The sequence below is a fragment of the Sphaeramia orbicularis genome, chromosome 22 (genome assembly GCF_902148855.1).
Source record: "Sphaeramia orbicularis chromosome 22, fSphaOr1.1, whole genome shotgun sequence".
Lineage (NCBI taxonomy): Eukaryota > Metazoa > Chordata > Actinopteri > Kurtiformes > Apogonidae > Sphaeramia > Sphaeramia orbicularis.
The window spans coordinates 13,826,323-13,845,407 of record NC_043978.1 but is presented as its reverse complement, the minus strand read 5'-3'; the positions used below and the strand labels follow the sequence as shown (position 1 = coordinate 13,845,407).

General features: G+C 34.0%; 1 protein-coding gene across 1 annotated transcript; it reads left to right on the top strand.

Annotated features, from left to right (window-relative positions):
• The first annotated feature begins 12,979 nt into the window (after positions 1 to 12,979).
• LOC115414186 (cell division cycle-associated protein 4) lies at positions 12,980 to 17,630 on the top strand. Its single transcript, XM_030127409.1, has 2 exons — positions 12,980 to 13,112; positions 16,133 to 17,630. Exon 2 carries the CDS (start codon positions 16,137 to 16,139, stop codon positions 16,890 to 16,892), a length of 756 nt encoding a protein of 251 aa, XP_029983269.1. The 5' UTR covers positions 12,980 to 13,112; positions 16,133 to 16,136; the 3' UTR covers positions 16,893 to 17,630.
• Positions 17,631 to 19,085: the final 1,455 nt, after the last annotated feature.

Genomic DNA, 19,085 nt, shown 5'->3' with positions numbered 1-19,085 from the left:
CACTAAAGCTCTCCGACTGTAACGACGGACCACTGGAGCAACACTTTCCATCGTCCTACACAGGCAGCGGTGGAATCAGAAACAGAAAAATCTGAGGCTGAAACTGTTTAAAGGCTGCTTTAAAAATTCAGCTTAGTCTGCACGTTGGACTTTTGCCAAGCGTTGGTTAGTCCCTAGTTAAAGATTAATGGTCTCAGTGACTCAGCAAAAAGGCAGCCTGAGGAAAAAGTGAGTCATCAGAGAAAGAGACGATACTGTCTTTAAATGAAGCAGTGGAGAAAGAAGTATTTGTGATGTAAAAAAAAAAAAAAAAAAAAAAATCCATATTACTGTAGATATAGATAGAGCACAACCACAGACGACTCGGTGTCTTCAAGTAACTGTATGATCTGATCAAACTACTGCCGAGGCTGTTCAGCGCCACAGTTATAAAACAAGTAGTGTCTTTGTAAAACATGAGAGTCAACAGGCCTCGGGTCACGTGCTCCCTTCAGGTACGGCTCATAAATTAGAGCTCCGAGTTACGAAAACCACGCATTTTGAATAGAAATAGTTACGAAACTCAACGAAATGCACCTAAACTTTTACTATTACTTAGTTTGAATGTTGATTATGTTGTAGTTTAGGAGCTCACTGTGAAAATACTATAGTAAAAATACCAAAAATGTGACTTTAATTCATGAAAATATGTAAATATCAGCAAAATGTGCTTAAGGTATGGGCACTGTGTCGTTAAATGACCCCTTTTATGTTTTTGATTGAGCTCATTTGATTGGTCTTACAAACTGTTGATATTTTGGTAGTAGTAGTAGTAGTAGTTTATTTCGAGCACATAGTCATCAGATAACAAAGAATCATACAACATGGTCAAAACAAATAAATACAATTTTTCTGCACTCGAAAAGGAGTGGGAAGAAGTATAACTTATTGACTCCCACCCCCTTTTTACAAACTAATAATCAAACTAGATCCGCTTCTTTTGCTTTGTTAACACACATTTTCCTCTGTTTATTTTTAACAATAACACAAAACATCCATAAAAACCATTCATATACACTTTTTTTAGTCACCTCACACACAATCAGATTTGCATAATCAACCGTTTTTAATATAAACTATAACATGCACTTTAAATATTTACTCCAAATACAATGATCAGTAAATATGATAGTATCTTCTTATCACGATAACCAATTAACTATAATATCTTATTTTATGCATACTTCTATAATGTTCTATATTTTGTTATTATAGTGGATTTATACATCCTTTTAAATGCACAAACTGAAGAAGACATTTTGAAGTTTTGCTCCAGATTATTCCACAGATGTACCCCTCTAACAGAGACACACTGGCTTTTTATGTTTGTTCTACACTTAATTTTCTTGTAGTTTTCAGTTCCCCTTAAATTATAATTACTTTGCCTGGGCTCAAACATCTCCTGTAGACTGTAGGGGAGCATATGTTCATGGGCTTTATACATTATAATAAGAGTATTGAGGTCAACCAGATCGTGTAGTTTTAGAGCATTTAATTTGATAAATAGGGGATTTGTTGGAGCTAGGTACTGTGCTTGATTGACAAGTTGAATTGCCTTTTTTTGAAGTAAGAATATAGAATCAATATTTGATTTATAGTTGTTACCCCATATCGCTGCACAATAGTTCAGATATGGAAGAACAGGAGAATTGTACAATATATGGAGAGATTTCTGATTTAGCAGGTTTTTGGTTTTATACATTATAGCATTAGGTATTTTAATCTGTAGTAATGCATCATATAACTCCTGCTATTACTTTTTATGCAGTTTATGTTCTGGTTTAGCAGCTCACTGTGAAAATAAAGGTAAAAAAAAATCTGACTTTTTTTCATGAAAGTATGTAATTATCAGCAAAATGTGCTTAAAGTATGGGCAATGTGTCGTTAAATGGCTCCTTTTACTATTATATGTTATGTTTTTGATGGAGCTCATTTGATCGGCTTTACAGTTGGTATTTTAATCTATAATAATGTGTCATATAACTTTTGCTTTTATGTTTTATGCTGTTTATGTTCTGGTTTAGGAGCTCACTGTGAAAATAAAGGTAAAAAAAAAATCTGACTTTCTTTGATGAAAGTACGTAATTATCAGCAAAATGTGCTTAAAGTATGAGCACTGTGTCGTTAAATGACCCCTTTTATGTTTTTGATTGAGCTCTTTTAATTGGCTTTACATACTGTTGATATTTTGGTATTTTAATCTCTAGTAATGCATCATATAACTTCTGCTATTACTTTTTATGCTGTTTATGTTCTGGTTTAGGAGCTCACCGTGAAAATAAAGGGAAAAAAATCTGACTTTCTTTCATGAAAGTATATAATTATTATCAAAATGTGCTTAAAATATTGGCACTGTGACGTTAAATGGCCCCTTTTACTATTATATGTTATGTTTTTCATTTGAGCTCCTTTGATTGACTTTACAGTTGGTATTTTAATCTATATTAATGCATCACATTTTATGGAATATGATGCATTACTATATGTTTTGTGCACCGTCTCAGCTAAATGAAATCCATGTTGAGAACAGTAAAATTAACTTAATGAGATTCTTCCAGATCTAATCATTATTGGACATTTTTAGCAAGTTTTGTTTGAAGTCTTACTGTTTATTACTTGTGTGTATGTTTTTTTTTTTAGTGCAATAATGATGAAAAAATGTGAAACAATTTTTTGTTTTGTTTTTTAATAGAAAAAGCCACAAACAAATACTTGTGTGCTTACATTTTATTTATTTATTTTATTATTATTATTATTATTTTTTTTTTAAACAAATTTTGCACTACAACGGGTCTAAAATGATCTTAAAATGAATGAATGCATTTTGTTCAACATATGACGTTGGATTTGGTATTTTAATCTATAGCATCATATTCTACAAAGTCCCTAAAATATAATGTTTTGATCTGTTTTGTGCAACATCTGATCTGAATTAAAGTGTAATCCATGTAGAGAACATCAAAACTAACTTAATGACTTCACCCAGATCTAGTGTTCACAGGAGGTTTTTAGCAAGTTTTGTTTTAATCTTTTTTTGTGGCATTTACTTACTATCTGCTCTAGCTTTTCATATTTTTTTCACAGAGTAAGAGTAAACTATGTGAAACTATATGAATCATAACAGAAAAATGCACCATTTTCTTGCTAGACAAAAAACAAACCCCCACGTGTGTAATTAACTTTTACAAACTTAGGGAATAAACAATAATAATCAAAATGATCTTAAAATGAATGCAGAAATACATTTTTAGTCAATGATTCTTGATTTTACTGCTTTACATGTTTAAGCTTAAGCTCATTTGACCTGTTTTATATACTATAGGTAGTTTAATCTATAGAAATACATAATATTATTTTTTTCCTACCATTATGAGACTTTATGGTATTATGTTTTTTTTTTTTTTTTTAAATCTTGTTATTTTGGCCTTTCCTGTGCAATGTTTCCCCACCGTTCTTTTATTTTAATTAGGAAAATTAATTCATACATTTTATTATAACTACATATTTTCCCTCTGCCAGTTGGAGACCTAATAAAAACAGATCCACGGTCTATTTTTGAGTCACCACCCTGAGTTTGGGAAACACATATCTACAGTAATGCATCACATTCTATAAGATCATCATATCAGTGCTGTTGGGTAGAAACCTCGTAAGTCCATGTTTTTTTTTTTTTTTTTTTGCTGATAAAATGATTCTATTGGCCAGTTTTCACATTGGCCAAACAGTTTTAAAAATATTTAAACAATGAAAAGTGTTGCCAGTGGCTCGAGATTACATCTTTTAACTCCATTCATTTATTTAGAATATACATAATTTTTCCAGTTTCCTGAAAAATATCTGTTTTGGACATAAGAGGTTTCCGCCCGACAGCAACGATATGTTTGTAGTACCTCTGTCAACTTTTCATGAGTTCAGAACTACTGTTTTTTTCTCGTTGATAATTCAAGATGGTTTTTAAAGACTTTATTTTGATTAAGAAAAGGAGAATCGAAGAAACACTGGATCCTTCAGACAAAATCAACACATTTGGAGATTTTTACTAAACATGAATGAAAGATGGGATGAAAAACTGTAAAAGTAAAAGGAGTAAAAACTATAATATTTGCCTGTGAGATGTAGTGGAGTAAAAGTACAAACCTTCAAATGTACAGAGCAGTATTTGAGTAAAACCTTTGCACTTACTGGCCTCCAAACACAACCAAATGTAGAGCAAATTAATGAAATGTTTACTTTGTTCTGACAGGAATGGGAAGAGGAAAGCAGAAGCAGAACTGTGTTTGTGACAGTTGTCAGGGGGAAGAGACGGAAAAACGTGAATGAAGGCTCTCCTTATATGGAGGCTTCCCCGTCTTTCCGGTCACGTCCTTCCTCTTCCCTTCTGAGTCATCTGCCCCTTTAAAGTGATGCATTCAGGGACACAGCGCAGCACATCGGGCTTCTAGATACTTCCACCACTGACACTGTCAGACTGGTTTTATAACATATTTAAACACACCGTCATCATTTATGTGTTTAACTTATTCCCATGTTACTTCTTTTTCTTATTTTTTCTTATATTCTCATGTAATCTTATTATTTGTATTTTCTTTTGGATTTATAGTTTTCTGAACAGAATCTAAAAAAAAAAAAAAAGGAATGCAACATGTGGGACAAAACCATTTAAAATGAATACAGAAACAGAATCTAAAATGATTAAAGCTCAGATGATGTTTCTTCTATGTCCGACAGTGATGACACTGATGCATCTTTTAATCCAGAAATGTTCATTTATACAAGAATTTAGTGAAAACAAACATATCAAATCTAAACACTGGTTCTACAAATGATACAGATTTTTTTTTTTTTTTTTAATGAAAGAAAGGAACATGGTTTAACAATAAAGCTTCATATAATTACAGGGTTATGAGCCAAAAAATGTACAAAAATAAAGGATTATGTAATTTATGTAAAATTAATTAGATTAGATCAGATTAGATTAGATTCCTTTTACTGTCACTGCAAATAAATCCAACAAAATTTTAAAGCACAAGGTAAAAACGAGACCCATAAAAAAAGTATACGAACAATAAATACTAATAAAGAATAAATCATTCCTTTCATACTCCACACCCACACTCCACACATGCATGGAAAACAAACAGGTAGTGCCTAAAAATATGCAGTGATCATAAAAAAAGCCATTAATGCTTAAAATAGTCCCAGATTTTTGCACAGGCCCTTATGTCTTTAGTGCATTAATTAATTTGGGGATGGCTTGAGGATAAAAACTATGTAACAGTCTGGCGGTGCGTGTCTTTACTGTTATCACTCGTAACAGTAATTTTACTGTACTTTCACTGTAGTATGAACAGTTTTTATTAGTATTTCTCAAATGATTTTAAACTCACTTAATTTACTGAGGTTACTATTAGAAATCTGAATTTTACATATACACATGACAGATGATATTTATGATCTGTGCTTCATGAGTTAAACACAGAGACAGGGACTATTTTATTACAAAATGAGCAGTTCTACTTTTCACACTCTAAGCACTTGTTGCTGACAATACAGTACTTTTACTCAAGTTTCAGTTTTGAAACAGAACTTTTATCGAACCAAAGCATCGAAATACTTGATAATGGCTGTGTGTTTGTGCATCAGTTTGAAAACACTTTAGTTTTGTCAATAAAACTTGCGGTACTAAAAGGAAACAGAATATAAACAGCCTTCAGACTAATTATTTTAACAGTTAAGCAGTGCTGGAAGTAGAATAGTCAGTATTTGTCATCTGTAATTACCTTTTATTGGGCTTCATATTGTTGTCATTTCCGGAGTTTTGCTTGAAAGTCAAACAAATAATTTAGTCTCCATGTCTAAGCTTTGCATGCTCTTTACACACATTGTGCAATAATGGTGGGTAAACTTTAATTAGGTTATAATGAGCAGATATTTATTTTTGAGTCACAGGAAATATGCACATAGCATTAGAAACACAAAATATCGACCTAAATGGCTCCTGCAGTACAGTGTGTGCGTCTGTTCTAAGGGAAAGGGGCTCAGCTCCAAAATTAAGCCAGTGTGGAAGTATCGTAAACTTATAATAATAATAATGGTTTCAAACGATTCAGATTAGACTCTTTTCTTTTTTTTCCAGACTTCATTGGTTTATTTAGACCCTATAACAAGTGATCTTAAGATTTTTCTGTCACTAATCAGATTCAGGTTAAATAGAAGCTGTGATGTCTGCCATGTCGGATCTATATGATCTATATCATCTATATCTATATCTATATCTATATCTATATCTATATCTATATCTATATAAAACACATTTTTTGAGACCATCATCATCCAAACACAAAATGATGGAATATTTTTTAGAAGACGCTCCACTAAGACACTTTTCATTGGTTTTTCCTTCAGATAAATCTCCTAAAATAACAGATGCAACTTCTGCACACTACTGTAATAGTAATCTGTTTTCACTGACCGTTGATTACAACACTGGAGTCCGACACAAACTTCCCAAACTGAAAAATAAAGTGTACTGTATTGTCTCGTAGTAAAACAATGAGTTTGAGTTACTTTTCACACTTTAAGTTCATTTTGGTGGTACTACATCCTTTAAGTTGCAGTAAAGTATTTTCACAGTGTTTATTCGCAGGTCTAGGCTACTTTTGCTGAAATAAATGATGCTCAGAGTTTAATGAATGCAGCAGCTGTAAACTAAAGGTACAGCTGTAAACTAAAGGTACTTGTAAACTTGGCATAGCTGTATTCACATGTAAACTTCTCATTCACTGATTCACTAGTCAAGGGCTATCCCTCCACCAATCAGATTGGTCCTACTGAACAATGGGTAGTGGCCGATTATACATGTTGAATGGGCTGAAAAGACGGTGTTAATGATGCCCGATCGCACGGAACACCAAAACAACACCAACACCAGACTCAAGTCACCGACTGACTGCCCGACAATGTCTGACCACTGAAAATCGGGCTGGTGTGTCTTCACCTTTAAAGACAGTTTGAACAGCACAAATCTGATTTTTTCAAATCCGACCCAGGCCACTTTCATATGTGTCCTAAATCCGATACGTATCTGATATTTTCCAATGTGACTTCAGTCTGAATGGCCAGGTCGCATATATCTGACCTTTATGTCATTGAAATGCGACAAACGTCACAGTTCTGCATCCCAGGAGGAGCGGCAGGAAAAATACATTTACTTCCGTAAACACAGTGTGTGTCTGAGTGGTCACATATTACATCAGGACCTCTTTTGTGCATGCGGGTCACTTCAGGGTCACATTCAGTTCATACTCAAAACTGACAGAAGTTGCATTTAATGTGGAATATGAACGAGCACACAAAAAAATCGGATTTCACCAAAAAATCCGAATTGTGCATTAAGACCTGCTGTCTGAGTGCAGTCTAAATTATATACTGTAAATGTATACTTTGCACAGTGTTACTACAGTAAACATTTCACCACTCTATAGAGAAAAGTCTGGAGTTGACATGATTCATAGGTTATTATGATAGTATTATTGGGTCAAATGTGGCCCTTGAATTAAAAGAACTTCAACACCCCTGGTTTATACTATTGTCTATACTGTTTTTATTTTATTGTTGTTTATATCGTAAATGTATTTCTCTGCTGAAAAGCCCAACGAGGGATGGAAGTTGCAAACTAGCTAAATGCTAAATACTCTTAGTGCACTATGTTTTCACTGCATTGTCCCTGATAAATAAAAGAACAAATAAATAAATTGGGCTGTTATGGGCACGTGAACTAAAATGACGTTGATGCTTTGGCCTCAGATACACACATTTATTTGTAAAAATCCAATACTGTCGTTGATTTTTCCCTTTGCCTCCCTTCAGTTAAGACCTGCTGTATGAACGTAGTCTAAATACATACTACAAATGTATACTCTGCACAGTGTTACTCCTGTAAACATTTCACCACTCTTTAGAGAAAAGTTTGGAGTTGACATTATTCATAGGTTATTATGATAGTATTGGGTTCATATTGGGCTTGAATTAAAAGAACTTCAACGCTCCTGGTTTATACTGTTTTTATCTTATTGCTGTTTATAGGGTAAATATATGTCTGTTGAAAAGCCCAACCAGAGATAGGAGTTGCAAACTAGCTTAATGCTATATATTCTTAGTGCACTGTTTTCACTGCATTGTCTCTGATAAATAAATGAACACAAAAATAAATAAATTGGGCTGTTATGGGCGTGTGAACTAAAATGACGCTGATGCTTTAACCTCAGATACATGCATTTATTTGTGAAAATCCAATACTGTTGTTGATTTCTCCCTTTGCCTCCCCTCAATAAAAAAACGTGCTGTATGAATGTAGTCTTAACTACAAACTGCACAGTGTTACTACAGTAAACATTTCACCACTCTATAGAGAAAAGTTTTATGGAAGTAAATCAGTCTCATCAGATTTTGAATTCTAAAAGCCATTGAAATTCTAGCACTGATTTTTTTTGCATTGAAATTAAGTATCTGAATTTTTGCTGCACTAAAATTAGGTATCTGAATTTTTCATCTGAATTCAACTATGTACATACATTTAGAATAAAAAAAATTCAGACACAAAAATTCAGATGCAAAAATATTCAGATCACACATCCGCGCTGACCGTCTTCCTGCATCAGCATCACTTGACCAACCTAATGTAACTCGACTGGCTGGCTGTCAGTTCGACTTGAGATAGAATTGATTGCTTATGAAAAAATAAAATAAAATAAAATAAAAATTAATAAATGAAAATTAACTAATTAATTAATTAATTAATTAATTAATTAAAAATAAAAAAAGAGTCGATTGCTTATCCTTGATGTCCCGGATGTGTGATCTGAATTTTTTGCTTCTGAATTTTTTGCATCTGAATTTTTTTTACGCTAAATTTATGAACATAGTTAAATTGAGAGACAAAAAATTCAGATACTTAATTTCAGTGCAAAAAAATATTCAATGCTAAAAATTCAATGGCTTTTATAATTCAAAATCTGATGAGACTGATTTACTTCCGTAAAGTTTGGAGTTGACATTATTTATAGGTTATTATGATAGTATTGGGTTCATACTGGGCTTGAATTAAAATAACTTCAACACTCCTGGTTTATACTGTTTGTATTTTATTGTTATTTATATTGTAAATGTATTTCTCTGTTGAAAAGCACAACCAGGGATGGGAGTTGCAAACTAGCTAAATGCTATATACCAGGGGTGTCAAACATGCGGCCCGGGGGCCAAATCTGGCCCGTCAAAGGGATCGATCCGGCCCGTGGGATTAATTTGTGAAATACAAAAATTACACTGAAAATATTAACACTCAAGGATGTTAAAATAATTTTAGATCAATTAATTCTAAAGTGGATCAGAACAGTAAAATACTATCATAATAAACTATAAATAACGAAAACTGCAAATTTGTCTCTATTTTAGAGTAAAAAATGTAAAATTACACAAAAATGTTTACATTTACAGACTAGTCTTTTACAAACAAAAAAAAAGTGAATATATGAACTGTCTTAAGAGAAGTATGTGGAATTTTAATAATATTCTCCCTGTTATTTAATGTTTGGTGTATTTGTAGACCCACTGTGATCTCTAAGTTGTGATTCACGTGTATAAATGATAAACTAAGGGATAGTATTGTTACCATTGCACTTATTTTACTAAAGAATTTTCAGGTTGTTCATATTTGTTCATATCTTGTTCAAGTACAATTCGTAGATGTAAACATTTGAATTACAGAATTTTAAGTGTATTTTTGCGTGTATTGTAGGATATTTAAGCATATTTAAGTGTATTTTTGCATGTATTGTAGAATATTTAAGCATATTTAAGTGTATTTTTGCGTGTATTGTAGGATTTTTGAGCATATTTAAGTGTATTTTTGCGTGTATTGTAGGATTTTTGAGCATAATTAAGTGTATTTTTGCGTGTATTGTAGGATTTTTGAGCATAATTAAGTGTATTTTTGCATATATTATAGGATTTTTGAGCATAATTAAGTGTATTTTTGTGTGTATTGTAGGATTTTTGAGCATAATTAAGTGTATTTTTGCGTGTATTGTAGGATATTTAAGCATATTTAAGTGTATTTTTGCATGTATTGTAGGATTTTTGAGCATAATTAAGTGTATTTTTACGTGTATTGTAGGATATTTAAGCATATTTAAGTGTATTTTTGTGTGTATTGTGGGATATTTAAGCATATTTAAGTGTGTTTTTGTGTGTATTGTAGAATATTTAAGCATATTTAAGTGTATTTTGCGTGTATTGTAGGATTTTTGAGCATATTTAAGTGTATTTTTGCGTGTATTGTAGAATATTTAAGCATATTTAAGTGTATTTTGCATGTATTGTAGGATTTTTGAACATATTTAAGTGTATTTTTGCGTGTATTGTAGGATTTTTTAGCATAATTAAGTGTATTTTTGTGTGTATTGTAGGATTTTTGAGTATAATTAAGTGTATTTTTGCGTGTATTGTAGGATTTTTGAGCATAATTAAGTGTATTTTTGCGTGTATTGCAGGATATTTAAGCATATTTAAGTGTATTTTTGCATGTATTGTAGGATTTTTGAGCATAATTAAGTGTATTTTTACGTGTATTGTAGGATATTTAAGCATATTTAAGTGTATTTTTGCGTGTATTGCAGGATATTTAAGCATATTTAAGTGTATTTTTGCATGTATTGTAGGATTTTTGAGCATAATTAAGTGTATTTTTGCATGTATTGTAGGATTTTTGAACATATTTAAGTGTATTTTTGCGTGTATTGTAGGATTTTTTTAGCATAATTAAGGGTATTTTTGTGTGTATTGTAGGATTTTTGAGCATATATAAGTGTATTTTTGCGTGTATTGTAGGATTTTTGAGTGTAATTAAGTGTATTTTTGCGTGTATTGTAGAATATTTAAGCATATTTTTGCGTGTATTGTTGGATATTTAAGCATATTTAAGTGTATTTTTGTGTATATTGTAGAATATTTAAGCATATTTAAGTGTATTTTTGCGTGTATTGTAGGATTTTTGAGCATATTTAAGTGTATTTTTGCGTGTATTGTTGAATATTTAAGCATATTTAAGTGTATTTTTGCATGTATTGTAGGATTTTTGAACATATTTAAGTGTATTTTTGCGTGTATTGTAGGATTTTTGAGCATAATTAAGTGTATTTTTGCGTGTATTGTAGGATTTTTGAACATATTTAAGTGTATTTTTGCGTGTATTGTAGGATTTTTGAGCATAATTAAGTGTATTTTTGTGTATATTGTAGGATTTTTGAGCATAATTAAGTGTATTTTTGCGTGTATTGTAGGATTTTTGAGCATAATTAAGTGTATTTTTGCATGCATTGTAGAATATTTAAGCATATTTAAGTGTATTTTTGCGTGTATTGTAGGATTTTTTAACATATTTAAGTGTACTTTTGCGTGTATTGTAGGATTTTTGAGCATAATTAAGTGTATTTTTGTGTGTATTGTAGGATTTTTGAGCATAATTAAGTGTATTTTTGCATGCATTGTAGAATATTTAAGCATATTCAAGTGTATTTTTGCGTGTATTGTAGAATATTTAAGCATATTTAAGTGTATTTTTGCGTGTATTGAAGGATTTTTGAGCATAATTAAGTGTATTTTTGCATGTATTTTAGAATATTTAAGTGTATTTTTGCCTGTATTGTAGGATTTTTGAGCATAATTAAGTATATTTTTGTGTGTATTATAGAATATTTAAACATATTTAAGTGTATTTTTGCGTGCATTGTAGGATTTTTGAGCATGATTAAGTGTATTTTTGCATGTATTGTAGAATATTTAAGCATATTTAAGTGTATTTTTACATGTATTGTAGGATTTTTCAGCATAATTAAGTGTACTTTTGTGTGTGTTGTACGATATTTAAGTATATTTAAGTGTAGTTTTGTGTGAATTGTAGAATATTTAAGCATATTTAAGTGTATTTTTGCGTGTACTGTTCGATTTTTGAGCAGAATTAAGTGTATTTTTGCGTGTATTGTAGAATATTTAAGCATATTTAAGTGTATTGTTGCATATATTATAGGATTTTTGAGCATAATTAAGTGTATTTTTGCGTGTATTGTAGGATATTTAAGCATATTTAAGTGTATTTTTGTGTGTATTGTAGAATATTTAAGCATATTTAAGTGTATTTTTGCGTGTATTGTAGGATTTTTGAGCATAATTAAGTGTATTTTTTGCGTGTATTGTAGGATTTTTGAGCATAATTAAGTGTATTTTTGTGTGTATTGTAGAATATTTAAGCATATTTAAGTGTATTTTTGCATGTATTATAGAATATTTAAGCATATTTAAGTGTATTTTTGCGTGTATTGTAGGATATTTAAGCATATTTAAGTGTATTTTTTATTTTATGGAATTTACTTTTTTCACTCAAAAGTTCTTATCCTACTGTTTATATTACTTTACTGGTCACTTTAGATCATATTAGGCTGGATGTGACACCCCTGCTATATACTCTTAGTGCACTATGTTTTCACTGCATTGTCCCTGATAAATAAATGAACACAAAAATAAATAAATTGGGCTGTTATGTGCGTGTGAACTAAAATGACGTTGATGCTTTCGCCTCAGATATACGCATATACTCCTAAAAATCCAGTACTGTTGTTGATTTCTGCCTTTGCCTCCCGCTCACGTGTGCTCCTGTCCGTGACTTTTTGGAGCCGTCCGTGAACGCACCAGCGGCTCGGCGTCGGAACAATCCGCCGCACATTCGCTGCCCCGTGATGACGGAGGCGGAGGCTTGATCAGCGGGGGAAGGGACCAATCAGCGGCGGCCTGGAGCTCCGGATCCCCCTCCCCCTCCCCCTCCTCCTCCTCCACCTCCACCCCCTCCCTCCTCCTCCTCCTCCTCCTCCGCTCGGGTCTCTACCTTCCGCAGCTCCTCCTCCTCCTCCTCCGGACTGAACATTCCTTATTCCTCGACCCGACAGCGCAGGAACGCGGCGACGGAACCAGACGAACCCACGGACCCACGAACCTCATGACAGTTTCCACGGACGCGTAAGGTTGTGTTTATCTTCTGTTTGGACTCTTTTAATTCACACGTCGTCAAGTTTTTGGGTTTTTTTTTTCCCTTTAAACTTGCTCACAGCCGAACCAACCCTGGGTTTTAAAAAGGGTGTTCTGGTACCAAATAAGTATCCTGTTGGAATTAATATTTATTATTTTAACATTTACAGAATAAAGAAAAACTGCAACATTTCCCAGAGGTTTGACTTTGTAAGTTGTTACTCCATGTTCTAATTCATACTGGGCAGTTCTTAGCTCCTGAGATGGGGGTCAGACTTCCATCAAAAGGGGCTTTGACTTATGAAAAACACGCGTGGAACAGTCATCTACAGGTAACTGAATGCAGCATGAAGCTTTAGCTCTAACAGTGAAAAATGTACAAAATATAGACCTTATATAATGCAAAAACAACCATATTTGTAACCAAAATGTGGGCAAATCTACTCCAAATAACTAAGTCTGGCCTTTAAATCAGACTTAAAGTAGATAAAAATGGCAAAAGCATGAAGCTTTAGATCTAACAGTGCAAATGTACAAAATATAGACCTTATATAATGCAAAAACAACCATATTTGTAACCAAAATGTGGGCAAATCTATTCCAAATAACTAAGTCTACGAGACTTAAAGTAGATAAAAATGGCAAAAGCATGAAGCCTTTAGTGAAAATGTACAAAATATAGACCGTATACAATGCAAAACAACCTTATATATAACCAAAATGTGGGCAAATCTACTCAAAATAACTAAGTCTGGCCTTTAAACCAGACTTAAAGTAGATAAAAATGGCAAAAGCATGAAGCCTTAGGTGAAAATATACAAAACATAGATTGTACAATGCAAAATCAATCTTGTATATAACCAAAATGTGGGCAAATCTACTCCAAATAACTAAGTTTGGCCTTTAAATCAGATTTAAAGTAGATAAAAATGGCAAAAGCATGAAGCCTTAGGTGAAAATGTACAAAATATAGACTATACAATGCAAAAACAACCTTATATATAACCAAAATGTGGGCAAATCTACTCAATGTACTCACAATAACTAGAATCCAATTCTGACCTTTAAATTTGACTTAAAGGAAATAAAAATGACGAAAGTGAAACAGGTTGCGCTTATTTATGTGTTGGGAAATCATGCAAAACACCATTTTAGCTGGAAAATGTTCTCAAACCTGAAATAGTTCTGTTTTGGTTGGATGAAAATGGACAAAATCAGGCTTGAAAAGGCTGTTGTAGTTTCCTGAATCCCTGTAAACTTGTGTTATTTGTGTCTCCTCCATTGAAAGTGAATGTAAAGGTAGAAACAGGGGATGAATTAGAGGAAAACTAGACCCTAGAGCCCAGTTAGTGGTTCGACCAGTGGGAAAATGATGTGAATCGAGCATCTGTAGGAGATTTTAGTCCCAACACCATAGTCTAAACACAGAAAGTAGGACTATGTTCCAGAAGATTCTCCACTAAGTTTCTCTCTGCTGGTTTTTCTTTCAGTTCCTCCTCTGTCTGCTGCTCTTCTGCTCAGTTTCTGCTGTTACATAAAGTAGATAAAGGTTTATTGCAGCTTGATGCAATCCAAAATGTGCAATCCACAGTGTTCCTTCAAACTGGTGAACAGAATGACTCCCAGTTAGCTTTAAAAAAAAAAAAAAAAAAAAAAAACTGGAATAACTTTAATAAAGATTGTTGCAAGTTAAGATATATGTTGGAAACAATCAGAGCATCTGCAGAAGACTGAAAATTGAACATGAAGGCTTCATTTTTAATATGGAGTGAAAAAAAGAGGCCAATAAAGTACAAAAAGTGAAGGTAATTATGTAAAACAATAAAGAATCAGCGAATAATTGCATCAAACACATCAACTATGACAAGAACAGCTAGAATTAAAACATGTTAGAATAAAAAATAAAGGTTAATTTATGATCTGTGTTTAATAAGAGCCCTCATTAAAAGATAAAGTGATACAAGGAGGGAGATGAGTTTTACTTTTCTTTCTTGCTGCCATTAGAAACTAGTTGTTCCAACAGGGGTTTGTCTTTTTTTTTTTTTTTTTTTCTTCTTTTTACATCCATAAAGGTCCGTGTCACACTATTTTAATTAAATTACATAATTTTCTTAATCATTTACAGCTCAACTCCTGTAAAAACTCCCATATAGTAAACATATAGGTGTCATTTAGTTCAGTTTTATGATAAAACTAGTTACTTTATTTGACTTTTATTTTGAAGAATTGAGTTTTAGTTTAGTTTCTATTAGTATTTGACTTTTTCAGATGTTCAGCTTGATTTTCAGAGGCAGAAAAAAAGTTTATTATTTTATTTTTAGTTCACATTTTGTTGGTCGTTGTATGTGTTTTAGTTTTCAGTTTTAGAAAAGTAATTTTTTATATCAGCTAATGCTATCCCTGTGTTCTCTGCGAGTTTTAGTGTCAATCTTGTTGGTTTTTCTTAACCATAATCCTGGTAAATATATGTTCTGCTTTGGCATGAGTATGTAAGGATGTTAAATACCATTAAATACTGGCAGTGTTTCTGCAGGAACATTGTTATGTAAGCTGTCAATACGCACAACAACAACAACAACAACTGCACACAGTAAAGAAAGAGCATTACTGACAGGTTATGTGTTTCTTTACTTTGATTTGTAATTTGTAATCGTACATGTAAGTATTAGTCATTGATTTATATATTGAATAAAAGGAAGATAAGATAAAATAAGACTTTATTGATCCCACCCTGGGGAAATTTCACAGTTAGCAGCAGCAGCATAAAACAAACAAGTGCAGAGAAAAAGACAGATAGACAAACCACAAGGAGTGAAAAGTGAAATATAAGAGAAACATGGGAAATTTTATGTTTATATAAATATAGAGTTAGAATTAAAGTTAAAAAATATTTACATAGGAATGTGAAAGAATAAAGCTGGTAAATATTTAATGAGAAGGACAGAAGTGGTGTTTTATATTTCATGTTTACTTGTATATTTGTATTTCTAAACGCTCATATTTGTGCTGTTCGTAGGTCGATGTTGGGTCGTGGCGTGAAGCGGAAGTGGAGTTGCCTGGAGGAGCTGGAGGCCGAGGCCGTCCAGGCTGCGGTGATGGAGGAGAAGCAGCAGAACGCGGAGGAAGACGGTGAGGACGACGCCGGGTTCCTGGCGTCTCCGTCCAGGTCGGACATGAGCCACCTGCAGCAGAGGCAGCTGGTCCTGGGCCTGTGCCTGGAGAAGCTGCAGCGCTACCAGGCCGGCGTGGAGCTCAGCCTGCGCCGCTCCGTGTTACTCATCAACACGCTCCGGCAGATCCAGGATGACATACAGAGCGACGGCGAGGAAAGCCCGGATGTGCTCCTGGGCGGAGACTCCTGCCTTCTCAGGGACAGCATCAGGGAGGACGTGGCCATAACGTGCCCCGGGTGTGCAGAGGACGGCGTAGAGAGCCCGCCTCTGCTCCCAGAATTCCCTACTCAGGAGGTGAACGGTTTGTCCGAGCAGCAGAAACCGCTTCCCGCCGCCACGATCAGTGCTTTTAGTGATGCAGTCAACGCCATGGGCTACCTCAGCGACCTCGCCCTGGACGACATCTTTGAGGACATCGATACGTCCATGTATGAGACGTCGGAGCTGCCCGCCGCCTGGGCGTCGGGGTCTCTGTGGCCCGCGTGGGCGGACGAGGACGTTAAAGTGCGCTCTGCGGGACACGCCTCCGCCGGGAGTCTCCAGTCGTGTCTGATGGACCTGAACGAGCTGGACCACATCATGGAGATCCTGGTCAAGTCCTGATCAGATGGACGGACCGAGACGAGGGTGGACATGGGGGTGTGGACCGGTTTAAAGGCTGAGCAGTCTGGATTTTTAAGGCTCCATCTGACATTTTGGATGAAATGTGTTTTATAACGCCTCAACCAATTAGTTTTTTTATTATATTTTTTCCAGGGCTGATACAGATTGTTAAAAATCAATTAAACTGATAATTGATATTTAAATTTGGAGCTGGGCTATATGGTCAAAAGTGGACCCCCCCATTCTTATGGATTATTTTTTTCTATCTACATTAACTCAGGATAAAACAGGACTCAAAACAGTTTTCTCTGTCCATAAGCGTCAATATGTAGAATTTGACTAAGATTAAAGATAGTTAATGATCATTTGCATTAAAATAAACCACTACTGTTATACAGTGAAGAACCACATTCACACTGAATATAAAACAACAAACAAACATGTTCCATTTTGACTTTTGTTGTTGTTTTGAGTCAGAAAACTCCTTAATTTAGACACTTTTCACATCATAAAAAACCTCTTATCTAATCATGTTAATTCAATGTACATCGCCCAGCTCCGTTATTGGTTCCAAATCCAAAAAAATAAAAATATTAGTGTAAAAATGTAGAAAAACTACAACCAAAGCATTTTCTTTAACTTAAAACAAGCAGCTGCTGCATTTCTTATAAAGTTAACTAAAAATCAACATAGAAAAGCTCCTAATTTTTAAAACGTTTTATAAACTAAGAGTAAATGGAGTAAAAGGAGTAAAAGTTGAAAGTGCCCGTTTTAAATGTAAAAATGCTAAATACGGCAGCTGATAATCAATCAAACTGTTCCTTTAAGTACAAATAATTCATTTATCAGGTACCGTTTGACTAACACTGAGTCATGAACCTGAGCTGAGTCTTATTAAAAATGAAATATTTATGATTTTAAATGAAAAACCTAGTTTAAAATGCCTCATGAGATAAACATTCTCTGTTAAATAACAGAACAAAGATGTGATTTTAACCCCTATATTGTCACTTGCGGGTGGAAACCTCGTAAGTCCATTTTTGTTTTTTGTCATAAAACGATTCTATTGGTCAGTATTCAATTTTAGAAATATTAAACCAGTGAAAATAATTTACTTAGAAAATACATTGATTTTCCAGTTTCTTGAAAAAGAACCCTTTTGGACATACGAGGTTTCCACCCGACAGTGACGATGTGAGCGTTTTAATGATACAGATACTGCAGACGTGTAATAAGTGACATACATTTTACTCCAAACAGAAAAAAAAGAGCCCTTTCTACAGCCACAGTAACAGGAAATAGAGCGCAGACATGCTGTGTTTTGACTCATTTGTGAATAATTGTAGAAAAGCAGAGGAGGCAGGTTGAGACAAAGCGTCGACACCAGAAGTGAATCACAAAACCTATGAGTGTACCGCTCTGACGGACGGCGTCGACGTCACACATGGGTTCGTTTTCACCTCGGGTCGTCCGTGAATGCAGATGGAGCCTTAAAGACCAGATCAAACCATCCTTTTTTAATGTTTTTGGTGAAGTTTTTGTCAAACCCAGCTCCGTATGTGCTGCTCAGGAGAAGGAGGAGGAGGAGGAACCTGAGCTCAGGGGGTTTGTGCGTCACTCGGGCTGTCAGATCAGACCTGGGTTGATTATTAATTGAAATCCTTTCAATTACTTAAGAGGGTGTGCTCCAGCCACGCAGGAGGGCAAAGGCTTCAGTTTCCCTTCAGTGTTGGCACCGTTTAGCGTCTTTAAATGAAAGTCTCAGCTGCAGGTGGACTTTTTTTTTTTATTTTTATTTTTTTATCGGAGCTGAGATTGACTCCGCTAGAGAACATGCAAAACATGTTGGATGCCTTTATTTAATATTATTTATATTTATGAATGAAGATCAACCACGAACTGCCACAGATCCTCACTTGGATGAAGACTGAGTGGTTTAATTTATATTTTAGGTTCCTCATCACCTTGGACTGTCTGCGGATCGGCTGCTTTTTTTTGCGCCATTTGGGACGAACTAAAGAGTGTGAGCAAGAAATTCATCTTTTTTTATAATCACAGTGAGGATGATGTCAACGTTTTTTTTCCTCCTTGGCAGCTTCTATTTAAAGTTATTGTGATGAGTGCAGCGTCAAACGTGTTCCAGATGAAAATGTAGGAGCTGACAGACTCTAGTCGACGATCAGGACGACTTTG